Source organism: Paramisgurnus dabryanus, chromosome 9 (genome assembly GCF_030506205.2).
Source record: "Paramisgurnus dabryanus chromosome 9, PD_genome_1.1, whole genome shotgun sequence".
NCBI classification, from domain to species: Eukaryota; Metazoa; Chordata; class Actinopteri; order Cypriniformes; family Cobitidae; genus Paramisgurnus; species Paramisgurnus dabryanus.
This window is the reverse complement of record NC_133345.1, coordinates 21,021,200-21,034,531: the sequence shown is the minus strand read 5'-3', so window position 1 is coordinate 21,034,531 and position 13,332 is coordinate 21,021,200. Positions and strand designations below refer to the sequence as shown.

Sequence of the window (13,332 nt, the reverse complement as noted above, 5' to 3'; positions counted from 1 at the left end):
TTTATTTTCGAGATACTTTCAGCTTGCAAAGTACTACAAATCTAAGCAGCCTTAAAGTCATTTCACTATAGTTTGAATCTAATCAGCAACACAGAAATTAGATAACGGGGATTTTAATAACCAGGGCAAATAGGAAAAGCTTATAAAGCTTAGTTGAAACAAAATAAAAAGGTCAGAAGTTTATCAATGTCTTTTTACAATGTTATTGAACCAAAACAAAAACAATATCTAATTAAAAAAAAAATATATAAAAACTCAAGTATTCTTTAAAGATTAAATCATGTATAACACTAAACTGGATGCAACAACTGTTGCACCGCCCGTGTCCGATGTAGAAATGGTGTAAAAAGTTATTGTTATTATTAAGTATTAGAGTTCATCGTGTGGCACATGGAGCTGTCGTCCATAATCCGTGACTTCACTGTGCATAAAAGTGTCTTGATTTTTCAATATCTCATCCACGGAGAGCCTATTATCACCATCTTGGTCCATTTCCTTGATAAGATGAATAGCCTGTATAACATTAAGAAAATAAAACATTTAGATTTAATCTCAAGGTTTATCAAGGGTAAATATAATTAAAAGTAATTATTAATGCTAATTCTGTGCCGTCATTCATTGACTTACCTCTTCTCGCGCAGAACCGTAGCTGTTTGGAGCAACCCAGCGGAGCTGTTCATCCCTGTTTAGTTTGCCATCTCTATCCTGGTCATACAGATCTTTAAAGCGCACCGTTTCCTCAGCTTCCCACTGTGATGGCTCATCCTGATCTTAAAGGGGTCATATGAGGAGTTTTTTTTAAATATGTAAATTAAGTCTTTGGTGTCCCCAGAGTGAAGTTTTAACTCAACATACCGAACAGATAATATGTTAAAATTGCCACTTTGTAGGTGCGGGTGTCCTTTAAACTTCAAAAGGCTGATGAAACGCAAACACTGAATGCCATGATGGTGGTTTGTTGAAATTGAAACTTAATTGTGATAATTTTTTCTCTCTCTGGCTCTGCACTAAATGGCAGTGCCATTTTGCACAGAACTCAAAGGATCACAGGACCTTGGCATTCAGCAAAATATGGTAAGTCACACGTGGGAATTTTTACTTTAAAAATTACAGAAATGCCAGATTTGATTCGCATGGAATTAAGATCACAGAAAACCTCCGCAATTATAACAAATGCCCAGAGGTCACCAGGTAATACTAATTCCATTTTAATAGACCGTAAGCTGTACATTGTAACTGATGTACTACTTTGCAATTATAAATTATTTAAATCGCCAGGCCATGTGAGCGCTTAATATATATTTCAAAGTCTTACGGTTCAGTATGTATCTGTAACGTAAAACAATGTTAGAAATAGTGGTGTGTCGTTCATGAACGATTCGTTCATTTTGAACGAATCTTTAATATGACTCGGGACTACCGAGTTGTCTCAGAGCGTGATTCGTTCATTTTGTGTTGACCGCGCATGCGCATTGCGCAACATATGGGCTCTGAATCTGAAACAGAAATGATTAGTTCATCGTTCTCTTGAGTCTCGAGTTCGGGACAGGTTCGAGTCTTTTGTTCTTCCTGTCAGTCCCATAGAGGCTACACTACCAGTACCGGAAAGAGAAATGATTTGTTCACCTTTCGAGTTCGGGTTCGGTCGGGTCCGAATCTTTCGTTCTTTAATAAGATGGAACTTACATTTTTCAAATAATGTTTTTGCACATATTTTGTATTTAATTTACTAAATATAAAACAATATAGGATACATTCAGACGCATAATACGAATCTAATGTTGTATTATACTGATATATATGTGATATACCAGCGGTCACGTGACATAAGGACTCGGACCCGGCCGAACCCGATCTCAAGACTTGAATGAACTAATCATTTATCTTTCCGGTACTGACAGCATAGCCTCTATGAGGCTTACAGGAAGAACGAAAGACTCGAACTCGTCCCGAACTCGAGAGAATGATGAACTAATCATTTCTCTTTCCGGTCCTGTGCTGTATATCATACGGCACAGCCTGGCCGAACACAGAGAGTCAGTAAGACAGTGACGAGTTGACAACTAACATCTGTAAGTTAGACACAAGAGGAGGCGTACAAATGTAATAAATATGGAGTTCCGTTTCTTATATTTTGGCTTTGGCTGCATTACCATGACTTGTACACGAGGACTGACTTAGGAGTAAGCTAATAATTTCTATCTCTTGTGTATGTTTCAGAGCTTGTGTCAAGTAATAATGAAATAAGGATTTTTATTTCTCATAACTTGTTAGAAATGTCATATTTGTTTGCATAAGTGGTTATTTTGGGGTAATTTGTGAAATTATAGGTAATCATATTTTAAATGAACGAAAAGAACGAAATGACTCAAAAAAAGATTCGTTCATTTTGATGAACGAGATTCAAAGATCCGAATCAGAAAAATGATCCGAACTTCCCATCACTAGTTAGAAATGTTACACATAACATTCTTTTTTATGGCTGAAACTCAAACCGCTATCCTCCACTTTTGGCCTCAGAGGTGTTGACGTTCTTAAAAAAAAAACTTTCTACACATTAGCTCACCAAAACCCAGTGGTTACTGTTTTCCCCATTTTGCATGAAACCCTGTAACCAGAAAATTTCCCACCCGATTACAAACATGTTAAATATATTACAATTGTGACATGTAAGGAATTAGTTTCTCCTATACACATGAGGCAAGAAGTAAGTAATGTCAGCCTATTTTTTTTTCAATTTTTCCTAATATAATAAGGTTGATTTCATTTGTCAGGCTAAACAATTCAAACCTGTTTACTCAGTTACTCAGAAACTAAAAAGTTATGGAAAATAACTTAATAATAATTATTTTCTTTAAACAGTTTTTCAATAAATACAAATCATAATTTGATCCCAAACAATCTGTTTTGTTTATGCTCTAGTTTAGCATTTCAAGCAAGTGCAGAAAACATTTCCAATACATACAACAGTTAAAGGTATAGCGGAAGATTTTCCCGAATTTTTGAAAAGAACCGCCCCTCCAGTTTAAAAAAAAATGCACATGTGCTACACTATACCTGCTCCCGAGAGGGAACGCCTATTAAACATTTGCATGAGAGAGAGCATGCACAAGCCTCTTCTCTTCGCTCTGTTTACAAGATGCTGTCGGACTCATACATTAAGATGTTTACCGTGTCTGCGCGGCTCTACTGATTTTGCCAAGTGGTTGATGTCCTCAGGGCAACATTATGTTGACCCTGGGACAACATTTTAATCAACCAATCAGATTTCAGAGATAAGTTTACAGTTTGTTTTAAGTTTAAGCTTACAACCAGTATTAGCTGCTTCTAGACCAGGAGTGGGGAACCCTGGGTCCTGGAGGGCCACTGTCCTGCATGGTTTAGTTCCAACCCTAATCAAAAACACCTGAAAAATCTAATTAAAGTCTTCAGGACTACTTCGAAATTAATTTCAGGTGTCTTTGATTAGGGTTGGAACTAAACTACGCAGGACAGTGGCCCTCCAGGACCAGGGTTCCCCACCCCTGTTCTAGACCATTGTTTTTCACTTATCATGTCCCTCTGATTTTAGGGTTTGGTTATGGTGGGTTTAGGTTTAATTTAGAAAAATGTTGTCCTTGGGTCAACACAATATGTTGCCCTGAGGACATTAACCACTTGGCAAAATCAGTTTGAGCGTGTCTGCGTGGTTCGTGACTTGTGCCAGGGCTAGCATTGCTTACATCAACTTTTACTAGCAGTGATTTCAAAGGGATTATCAAAATAGTATGCCAAACTTTACCAGTGTCGAGTAGAAACTTCACGACTGAGGCATCAGTGGGAAGCCCAACATGTGCTTTTAGCACACGCCAGTATGTGAAATATTCTCTCAAAAACACTCTGGTCTTGTTTTTTTCTTCAGAGGCCTTTCTTCTCTTGTCATACAATTCGTAGACACTCTTGCTAACCTCAGACATTTTGAAAAAACACGGTGAGAAGAGAACGCGAGCTTCAAAAAATGGCTGAAGCCGCAGCCCACCACACATATACACCTGAAAGTGCGCATGTGCAGAAAGCAAACCTAGGGGCGAGCACGTACGGCGGCCTTACGTAAACATATCATCAGAATGACTGACAACTGGGATGACAAATAGTCTTGATGATCCACCTGAAAAAAAATCTTCCGCTATACCTTTAAATATTTAAATGGAGAAGATAACTGCAAAGTGAATTATATATGTATAACAGACAAATCACAAGTCATACCATTTGCTCTGAGATCTCCAATGAATTCCCTTAAGCTGATAAATCCATCTTTATCCAAGTCATATTCACTAAGCACATCTTCAATGGCAAAATCCTAAAAAGAATATGAAACCACAATCTTTTAGTAGGTGACAGTCATCGATAATAATAATTTATTATTTTGTTTTATACGGTACCTACAGCCATGTGGTCCACCTCAGATGGATGAGTAAATGCTAAGAACTCTGTTAAATTGAGACCAGCTGAACTATCCATATCAGCAAAGTCAAAACGTCTTTTTTCCTTTCCATGGAGCTGTGGATGGACAAAATAACATTTACAAGTCACAAAAGACCCAGGTTGGTCATTTTACAATACAAACTGTCAATATATATCCTGCATGCTTTGACAACATACAAATCTGAGTGATTCTTCCTCTGGATCTTTAAGAACAGCATCTTCATCCACCGTCACAGTATGACCATGCATGACCATGTTGTATTCATCCCACGACACCTGACCATCATTGTTGGAGTCAAATTCAGAGAAACGTTCTTCAGCATCATCCAGCGCATACTTTCTGTACACCCTCTGTATCCATAATGTGATTTCCTCTGAAGAAGCAACAGAGACGTTTGGTTTGCACATAATCAAGCAGACATATGTGTATTTAATTCCAGAACTGACCTGCTGAAAGATATTTATCAGAGTCTGTGTCAATTTTCTTTACTATCTCCAACAGTCTCTTCCGCTGCTCAGATGGACTGAGTTTCTGTATTTCATCTTTGTCCTGAAAAACACAAACAGGTTGTTGACAAAAACTGCATTACTTTAAAGATTAATTATGCATTATTGTGAAGAAGAAGATACCTTTGAACCAAGAAAGGCATTTGCATTATGCTCATGATGATCATGTTTGACTAAATGATCTTCTTGGACAAACTGGTTCCCAATAGATCCTGATGTACAACACGCAAACAGCAATAACAGAATTGAGCGTTTCATTTCACCTGAAAAACACAAGCACAGATCGAGACCCATTATTATTATTAAGGCAATAGCTGGATAATTTTTGATATATCAAGTTATCTTTAAATGTACATAATACAACACATCAGAATTTAAATGATCGCACCCTTCAGGAAGAATATACATTGCTAACTCCGATGCGATGTGTTTTGAGAGAAATTTAAACTTAAATACATGCAAATTCAAGCTAACAGACTTATCTTTCTCGTGTGTGCAACAAGTTATATTTTACAAGCAAGTCACTTACTTTTACAAGGCTGATTTGTAAAGTCTTCAGCTGAGCTTGTTGCCATGGTGCGCACTATGCGTAGAAAGTCATCTCTGCTCTCTTGTGCCGTTTCATGCAACTTTAATTAGCGCCACCTGCTGGTCTGGCGCAGGGTTTATTACAATTCTGATTGGCTCTTAAATTCGGTTTAGTAAAAAAATAATAATTTGTAATTAATTTAAAATAATTTTCTCATAGTAAATGGCATCACAATAAATTAAGTGTCTATATCTCAAATGTACGAAGTATTTTGAAGTAATTGATATCACGAATAGATGCACTAGTAATCACGAGTGAGAAGTGCATTTCTGAAATGTTTCGTTAGCAATATATTAAATTGAATTGAAATGGAATAAAATTGAATTTGAATAGCAGATCAATGTGACATTTAACTACTGAAAATAAAGTGTTTTTACATTTCGACCACAGTTATCAAAATCAAGACTGCATGTGTTATGCAAGTGATGACACCATTGTCACATAAAAACTGTTTCCTGATATCACGAATGATAATTTTAACAAAAACACAATGAATTGTTGATATCATAAATAACAAACAGTTCTCAGCATGATTTGCGTTTCATTCAACTCTGTTTATGGGCAGCAGATGTCGCTGTTTCTCTATGATCTTTGCTGTCTGATTTTCAGCAGGAACTGACGTTTGTGTCTACGACTACACGAGCAAATTTTCCAGCTGCCTGGAGGAGAATGTCCAGCAGCGCCAGAGATCCGCGAGTCTGAAGGTGGGAATCGTCCTTTATTCACACAAACTCTTAGTTTGCATAAGTTATATTTACTCGTCAGCCGCCGGAACTTTACCCTGCCGTGTTTGTCTGAATATCTTACCTGTTTGTTTTTCTTTTCCCTGTGTTTTTACTTTTGTTGGCGCGTTCAGTCTGCCGATTTCCCGGAATACTGGACAGACATTGCGAAAAAGTTTCGGAAACAACTTTCAAACAGAGATATTGTGTTGAAGTGTTAATATATATTCTTCTGATACGTTTATACAAAGTGTGAGGGTTGTTGTTTGTGGCAGATGTTTTACTGTGTTGACATTGTGATTAATAATATTAGCTGTATTTATTAGCCTTCCAGCGGTTTGTTGTTATAGTTACGAGGCTGCTTTTAATCCTTTACATTTAGGTCGCACACTTTGCATGCTCGGTGTATTTTGATTATTGAGTTACAAACGTTTCGTTTTCCGTTTTAATAGAATGATTTGAAGACATTTTGAAATAATTACATAACTTATTATTGTAAATAGGTCTGAGTACAGTTGAAAAGCTTAGTGATGGATCGCAGGTCTGTGCTGCAAAGTCTTGACTGTTTTTGTAAGCTTGTGTGAAGCTTTTAACTTAGTAACGAATTTTATCATCTTTTATCTGTTTTTCTTAAGTCTAAAGAAGATGGGTTTATGCAAGAAGATATACACATGGCAGTTACAATCATGTTCCTTCAGCTCAAACACGTTGAAATAACCCATTTATAAGTAATGTATAATAGTAATTAATATTATTTTAATGTTTCTATGCTACTTTGTACCAGTGGTATTGTGCTAACTGACTGGCATAGCAGGTTTTGTCATGTCTTTTGCCAAGCAAATGGGTTGTGTAAATGTGCTGATTCGGTACATTTTGCCCCTCAAAAGTCAGACTTTATCTCTAATGGATTTACGTAATGGTTTTGTTTTTGCAGCTTGTGTCACCATAGTTATATGTGTGAATCGTGTGCTTGGGTATGCTAGCTTGTCTAGAAAAACATGTGTAACTTATTTTTCTATCCTGCAATTGTTTTCTGTCTAAATAAGCTTTGTTATGTAAACAGGACATGTGTAATGACAAGTTACACATTTTAAGTGCCTGTTACAATTTATTCCCTCATCTATAAATATTCTCGCTGTCTTGTCTTAGGAAATATTTATCATCTCTAGACATGGCCTTAGCAAAGCATCAAACACCAAACTTGTTGTCTTTCAGAGTCTTGTTTTAAAGTCCATCCGTTTCTGAGACGAACTGTACCCATGTATACAGATAAGAGCCCTTAGATGCAGGTCCCTAGAGATATTTTTGCACAAGAGGCTTAATGTCAAGTTTAAACACTTTCAAATTTACCTCAACGGTTTTTTTAACTAATGCACCGTGCTTGGTCTAGTTAGTCATTTCTGTCTTAAGACTGATGTCTGTACTTTGAACCACAGTAGAGGAACCTCATAAATTGTTTTACAGTGAAGAGGACATAAACATTTTTGCTGACTTCCTCTATGAAAGTGAGTAGTTTTAAAAAGCATTGATTTGGGGGTTTTCGAGTTCAGAGATATATCTGATGTTTTGTCATTGTTAGAACGATGCAGTGATGCATGAACCTAGAGGGGTGGGAAGTGAACTCAGTGCTGCAAAGATTTGGTAAACCAGAGAGCCTTCATATCTCTCTGACTTTGTCTAAACCTTTGTAAATGCTTCATCTAGCTTCATCTCTTTGCACAATTTGAAATGGTTGCAATAGCTCGGCTGTTTGTCTTACTGATAAGAGATGCACACAGTTTCTTCTTTGAACAATGAGGAGATCAGCCTCTCTGACTTGCATGCTAAATTCCTCACTGTACAGTACACAGTGGCCTCAGTGAAGTATTGATGGCCAGGGTAGGGTACTACCCTGGGGAAAACTTGACAAGTAGAGCGTACAATCTGCTATTCGTTTTGTACTAAACTAAATTGCATTACCTACAATCGCTTTGCCAACTTATCTACTTATCAGGCACTTTTAAATCTGTTGTAAAATCCTAATCAGAGGTGCAAACATGATGTTGACATCACTACCTATTAGGGCTACAAGAAATCAAAATATTGCAAATGTGCATACCGAACCATTGCAATGGTTTGCAATTATATAAAAAGTTATATATATATAGTAAAAGATTTGGGTGTTGTAGATGCAAATAGCAGAGAGACTGGCGAGACTTAGAAAGTGATGCTTTCTTTTTGGGCAGCCTTATTACGCTTGACACATTTCACCATCGTAACGCCCAGCCCAGGTCTAATTTGTGCATTTTTAGCACATGGTTATTCAGGTGTTGAATGAGAAACTCAAGCCCAATTCTGTCAATTCTGTGAGTTTGGTGCTGTTTGACTGCAAGCTGGCATGTCTGTGCTCTGCAAGAAAGAGGGAAATGTCTGGTATGTGTTTGTAACCACTTGTTTGGAGTTAGACACACCCTCTTTGGACGCTCATGTCAGCTTTGCTGTGTTTGTTTGATTTATTCGATTCACAATCTATAAAGATTTCTTGTATTCACTCCATCAGTCTGGTTGACTTACGACTTGTAACATGTTTGATATCATATGTGACGCCTTGTGCAGTTTATCAGTCTCTATTTGCTTAGTGGAAGTACCAATACATTAAAATTTCCAGTGAATGCATAACACTTTAAAATTGCCATATGACATCATCCAGTTACTGAAACACAATATTTTCTCAACTTCATTTCACAGGACCCTGTAAAGAAGTGGTTGGAACCCAGCTGTACCCATCTCCCCATGTACATTGCAAGGCAAAGCTGACACCATGGCCCACATATCCAGTGGCAATGGGTTCAAGTTTGACAGGCCAGCCTCCCCGGGGATGGTACGGCCCAAAGGGATTGTGGGAAAGGAGGAGGCTTTGCGAATGGAGGCTGATGCCTTAGCTAAACTTCAGCGTGAGAAAAGGCACACACTTCAAGCCTCAACACCTTGCGCTAATCCCCTTTCCAATCCCACCGCACAAACTAGCCGGCAGGAGAAAGACCTAATTTTCTTCCCTGAATCTGAAACGCAAAAAAACGAAGAAAAAGACAAGTTTGGGGACATCGATTTAGAGAAGATGACCAAGGAGGAGCTGGAAACGCTGCTTCTGGATGACAGTTTTGGCGTAAACAAAGTGACAAGACCTTCTTCTCTGCTAGGTTGCAATCTCAGTGCATCGTATCCTGGAGTACATGCATTCAATCCTGCTTCATTCCACTGGACACCCAACTCTGCTCTACAGACCCCAACACACGCACAGACTTCCATTTTTCCCTCTGTACCCTTCCCAAAGCCTCAATGCTCTTTCCAGAATGGTTTTAGTCCAGCTATTTCACCCTTTATTAGTCTCCCTGCCCATACAGCCCCCTTCCTCTCCTTTACACCCATCCAGCCACCTGCTGCTTTGGTTTACTCGCAGTCGGCCGTCACCCCAGAGATGGCCAAGCTGTTTGACAAGATTGCCAGCACTTCTGAATACTTGAAGAATGGCAGGTCTTCCAGCATGGATGTTGACTCGGAAACTGCCAAGTCCCTGGAGCCTGTGCCTCAGCCCTCAGAAACTCCCAACTTTAGTCGATTTGACTGGTTGGACTTGGACCCTCTCAACAAGCGCAAGGTGGAGGTAGACGAGACACCCAACGCGTCAGGCAGTCCTTTCTTAGAGGAGTCTGGCACTGCAAAGGACCCATGGGATGCAGTTCTTCAGGATGAACCTGAGGTTGTGGATAGTAGCAGTCCTCCAGCGCAGGTGAAGGATAAAGATAATTTAGCATCTCAGCCCAGAAGAGCATCAATAGGGGCGGCCGTAACTAGAAGCCATTCCGTCAACATACCTGCAACCTCAACGTCTCACGTCCCAGGCAAACAGGTAGGAGATAAACGTCTTTTTTACATGTTGGCAGCTTTGTGTGTTTAATATACTTCAGTATTGATTGCAGAAGCTGTCTTCAGATCCTCTGTATTACACCAAATACACAAAATAACATTGTTTTTAGCAATTTGATAGGTGCAATTTAATGCAGTAAACAAAGTATTTCTTCATGTCTAATTGCAAAACTAAAGGCATATTAAAGCCCCTAGATATTAAAAAAATAAAATATATAACAAAATATACAATGGTTAGACCTGGAAATATTGTGTTATGATATTTATGTTGTGTTAGAAATACCAACATGAAAATACATGGGTCTTCAACTGGGGGTCCGCGGCTGAACTGCAGGGGGTCTGCCAAATGATGTTTAACCACAAGCTATTTTTGCTTAAAACTTAAAATATATGTAACAAAGGTACATGTTCCATTTAAGTTGTGCACGTGCGTGCCCGCATAGGCTTGAAGGCGTGCGTTCAGTTTAGCCAGCGGACCAAAATTAAATATCTGAAGATTATAAATGTCCACTCAGGAAGCAGCAGTAGCGACAGAAAAGGCATCATAAAACAGGTAAATCTTATATGCATGTGTGTCTTTCTTTCAGAATGCTATTTTAGAATCAGTGCGACATGAACTTGGGCGGCTGTTACACGCTGTTCAGATTTAAAGCGCTAATTCAACAGGCAAATGACACCACACTGCTTCTGCATTATAAACTGTGACAAAACTATGGCTTGCATTTAGAAATGAATGAAATGCACAATGTGATGGTGCTTTGTGCAAGATTAATAGTCAGGTTGAAATCCACCTCTCAAATAGTTGCCCCAAAGAGATGCGCTCGGACTCGTTGCATGTTGTTCTCCGAATATGATGCTCTGCAGAAAATAAACCTGCGTTACTTAAACTTGTGACAATTTTGATCTACGAGAAATGCAACAGACCTCCGAATTATAAAATAGCACAACCTCTATGCCCACCAGAATATTAGACCGTCTTTGTGCCATTTACCATGATCAGTCATCTTTATAAACTGAAAGCCCAGGTTCAGGTAAATTGTAATTGTCCATCTTACAGTAAAATAAAAATCTATTACCAAAAAATATCTGCAAATATCTTAAAATAATAATTAAACTAAATCTACTTTAACAAAGAAAAAAATACACAGAAAATGATGCATGTACAACAACAGCATAATAGTGCTAATGTACTGTCTTAATATAGTATGGCTGTGTGACAATATGGTTTGTTTCTATTTTATAAAACAGTTCCAGTCCTTGATTCTGATTGGTCAGTTGTACTTTACTCCACTTTGCGTTGTGCCTAATACGGAAAAAGCAGCCTCTCGTATCTTACTGCTTAAATATCTGTTTTGCATATTTAGTATCAAGGGGTACCTGCTCAATGGCTCTCTCATCTAAGGGGTCCCCGCCCAAAAATACCATGAAGACCTCTGTGCTAATATATTTTTTAAGCACTTCTTAGAATTACAGCAGTGTTGTAAATGATAAGAGGTAGCTTGCGTTAATCGCTGTGTTGAACTTCATTGCTCCATTTTAAATTGTCATTCCATCTTGAATTTTGGCCAAGCTCAAATGGCGCTTGGTTTCTTTACCAACTTTTTATCTAGACCCTTGTTTTATCTTTGTTCTTTCCTGAGTAACCACATGGATTGCCAAAATAAAGAATGACTTCCTGAAAGTAGTGCATGAGATTTTGATTCCTTATGGGGGTGTGTGTAAATGCGTGCTTTATTTCCCAGAAATCCCACTTCCCGTTTTATTATGCTCATTTCTGACCAGGACAATTGACTGTTGTTGTCACACATTTCCCATGATTTTGAATGATTTATGCCCATACAGTGAGAAAGCTTTCGCTTAAAGAAGAGTCAGAAGTTTCAGTCTAATGTTATTTCCCTTTAGGATGTGGTCTGTGTAAAAGTTTAAGGAAAGGGAATATCGCCATTATGTGAACTTGTGAAAATCAAGGCTAAAGTCTCATAATATAGATATTCACAGGCAGAAAATATTTTTGCATCAGTCTGGTATTTTTATACTACATGCCTCTTGTCTTTGTGTGGGTTTGTGTAAAGACTGCTGCTGGTCCCATTAGCTGAGACAAGTCCCAGCTAGCTGTCGTTTCCCCATGGATTCTCCCCTGACATGCCTAGAGCAGGGCCACAGCTCGCCGTTTCCATAGCAACCCTCTTTCGGAGTGCACAGAGTGTGTGAAAGAGCAGGAAAACTAATCTGAGCTTGGGCTTTGGTGTACAGTTACTTTACCTCACAGAGCATCAGATACTGTTATCACTGCATACTTTAGCCCTATCATCACAAGCAACCCAAAAGATCTGTTTGTTGTTGTGTGGATTAACAGGCTCATTGTAAGTGCCTCAATGTTGCCATTACTCAATGTTTATTGGTTCAAGTTACAAATACATCATGAAAAGGGATTTCTTGGTTTCTTGGTTCTTGGAGTATGTATACCACTGCACATACAAAATGTAGGATTATAAAAAAGAAAAAACATGACAAAGTAAGATGCATATACACTAAAAGAATAAAGGAGAAAATATTTTTATAGATATTTCAATATAGTTATGTGTATAGGTAAAGTATAAATATAAATTGTAGCAATAGAATAATGTAGTGTAATATTACTTAAGCTAATATTATTATTATTTTATTTACATTTTCCTAACCCTAAAATTTGATGATAAACAAATATAAAGACAAAATAATGTCTCTGTCCAAAAGCTATGAAATTATGCTTTTAGAGTAGGGATGTGCATTTATGTCATTTTTTCATTTCGATTAATCCATAGCTCTGAAAAACGAGTACTCCATTAACTGGGGGCGGGGCAATCAAAGGGGCGGGGCGTACACGTCATGGTGAAAATGAAAATATTTTTATTAAATACACTCAAATAAAACTTTATTTTGAAGAAACTAGAGAACGATGAACACATACTAGACTATTAATGATTTAAATGTTTTTAAAAGAAACCCCTTACAGGAATAGCTGTGTGATGAAGTGAAACTAAAGGGTTAATAAACACAAACCGAAGCGCTTTCTAAATGACGCACTCTGCATAATATTAAGCCTTTATACAACATAAATGTACAACGTGCATCTATCTGCATAAAATGCAAGACTTCAACTAA

The 13,332-nt window shown here is 37.9% G+C and overlaps 2 protein-coding genes across 2 annotated transcripts in view; one reads left to right on the top strand and one right to left on the bottom strand.

Moving 5' to 3' along the window:
- Positions 1–63: 63 nt before the first annotated feature.
- On the bottom strand, positions 64–5,588 carry rcn2 (reticulocalbin 2). Its single transcript, XM_065282676.1, has 8 exons — positions 5,501–5,588; positions 5,095–5,234; positions 4,912–5,014; positions 4,642–4,838; positions 4,426–4,539; positions 4,246–4,339; positions 628–770; positions 64–513 (listed from the first exon to the last, which is right to left on the bottom strand). Exons 1-8 carry the CDS (start codon positions 5,544–5,546, stop codon positions 370–372), a joined length of 981 nt encoding a protein of 326 aa, XP_065138748.1. The 5' UTR covers positions 5,547–5,588; the 3' UTR covers positions 64–369.
- Positions 5,589–6,169: 581 nt separating this feature from the next.
- pik3c2a (phosphatidylinositol-4-phosphate 3-kinase, catalytic subunit type 2 alpha) overlaps positions 6,170–13,332 on the top strand; it is a 39,421-nt gene continuing 32,258 nt past the window's right edge. Inside the window, exons 1-2 of the mRNA XM_065283099.2 lie at positions 6,170–6,264; positions 9,010–10,171. Coding sequence (XP_065139171.1) covers positions 9,083–10,171 — 1,089 coding nt within the window. The 5' untranslated portion in view covers positions 6,170–6,264; positions 9,010–9,082. The remainder of the gene's footprint in view (positions 6,265–9,009; positions 10,172–13,332) is intronic.

Excerpts from the sequence above, each read along its gene's own strand:
- rcn2 (XM_065282676.1), bottom strand. The coding sequence starts at position 5,546 with ATGGCAACAAGCTCAGCTGAAGACTTTACAAATCAGCCTTGTAAAA. Across the intron at positions 4,540-4,641 it reads AGGAAGAATCACTCAGATTT|CTCCATGGAAAGGAAAAAAG; the intron begins GTATGTTGTCAA and ends GTCCATCCACAG. Across the intron at positions 4,340-4,425 it reads CTGAGGTGGACCACATGGCT|GATTTTGCCATTGAAGATGT; the intron begins GTAGGTACCGTA and ends TATTCTTTTTAG.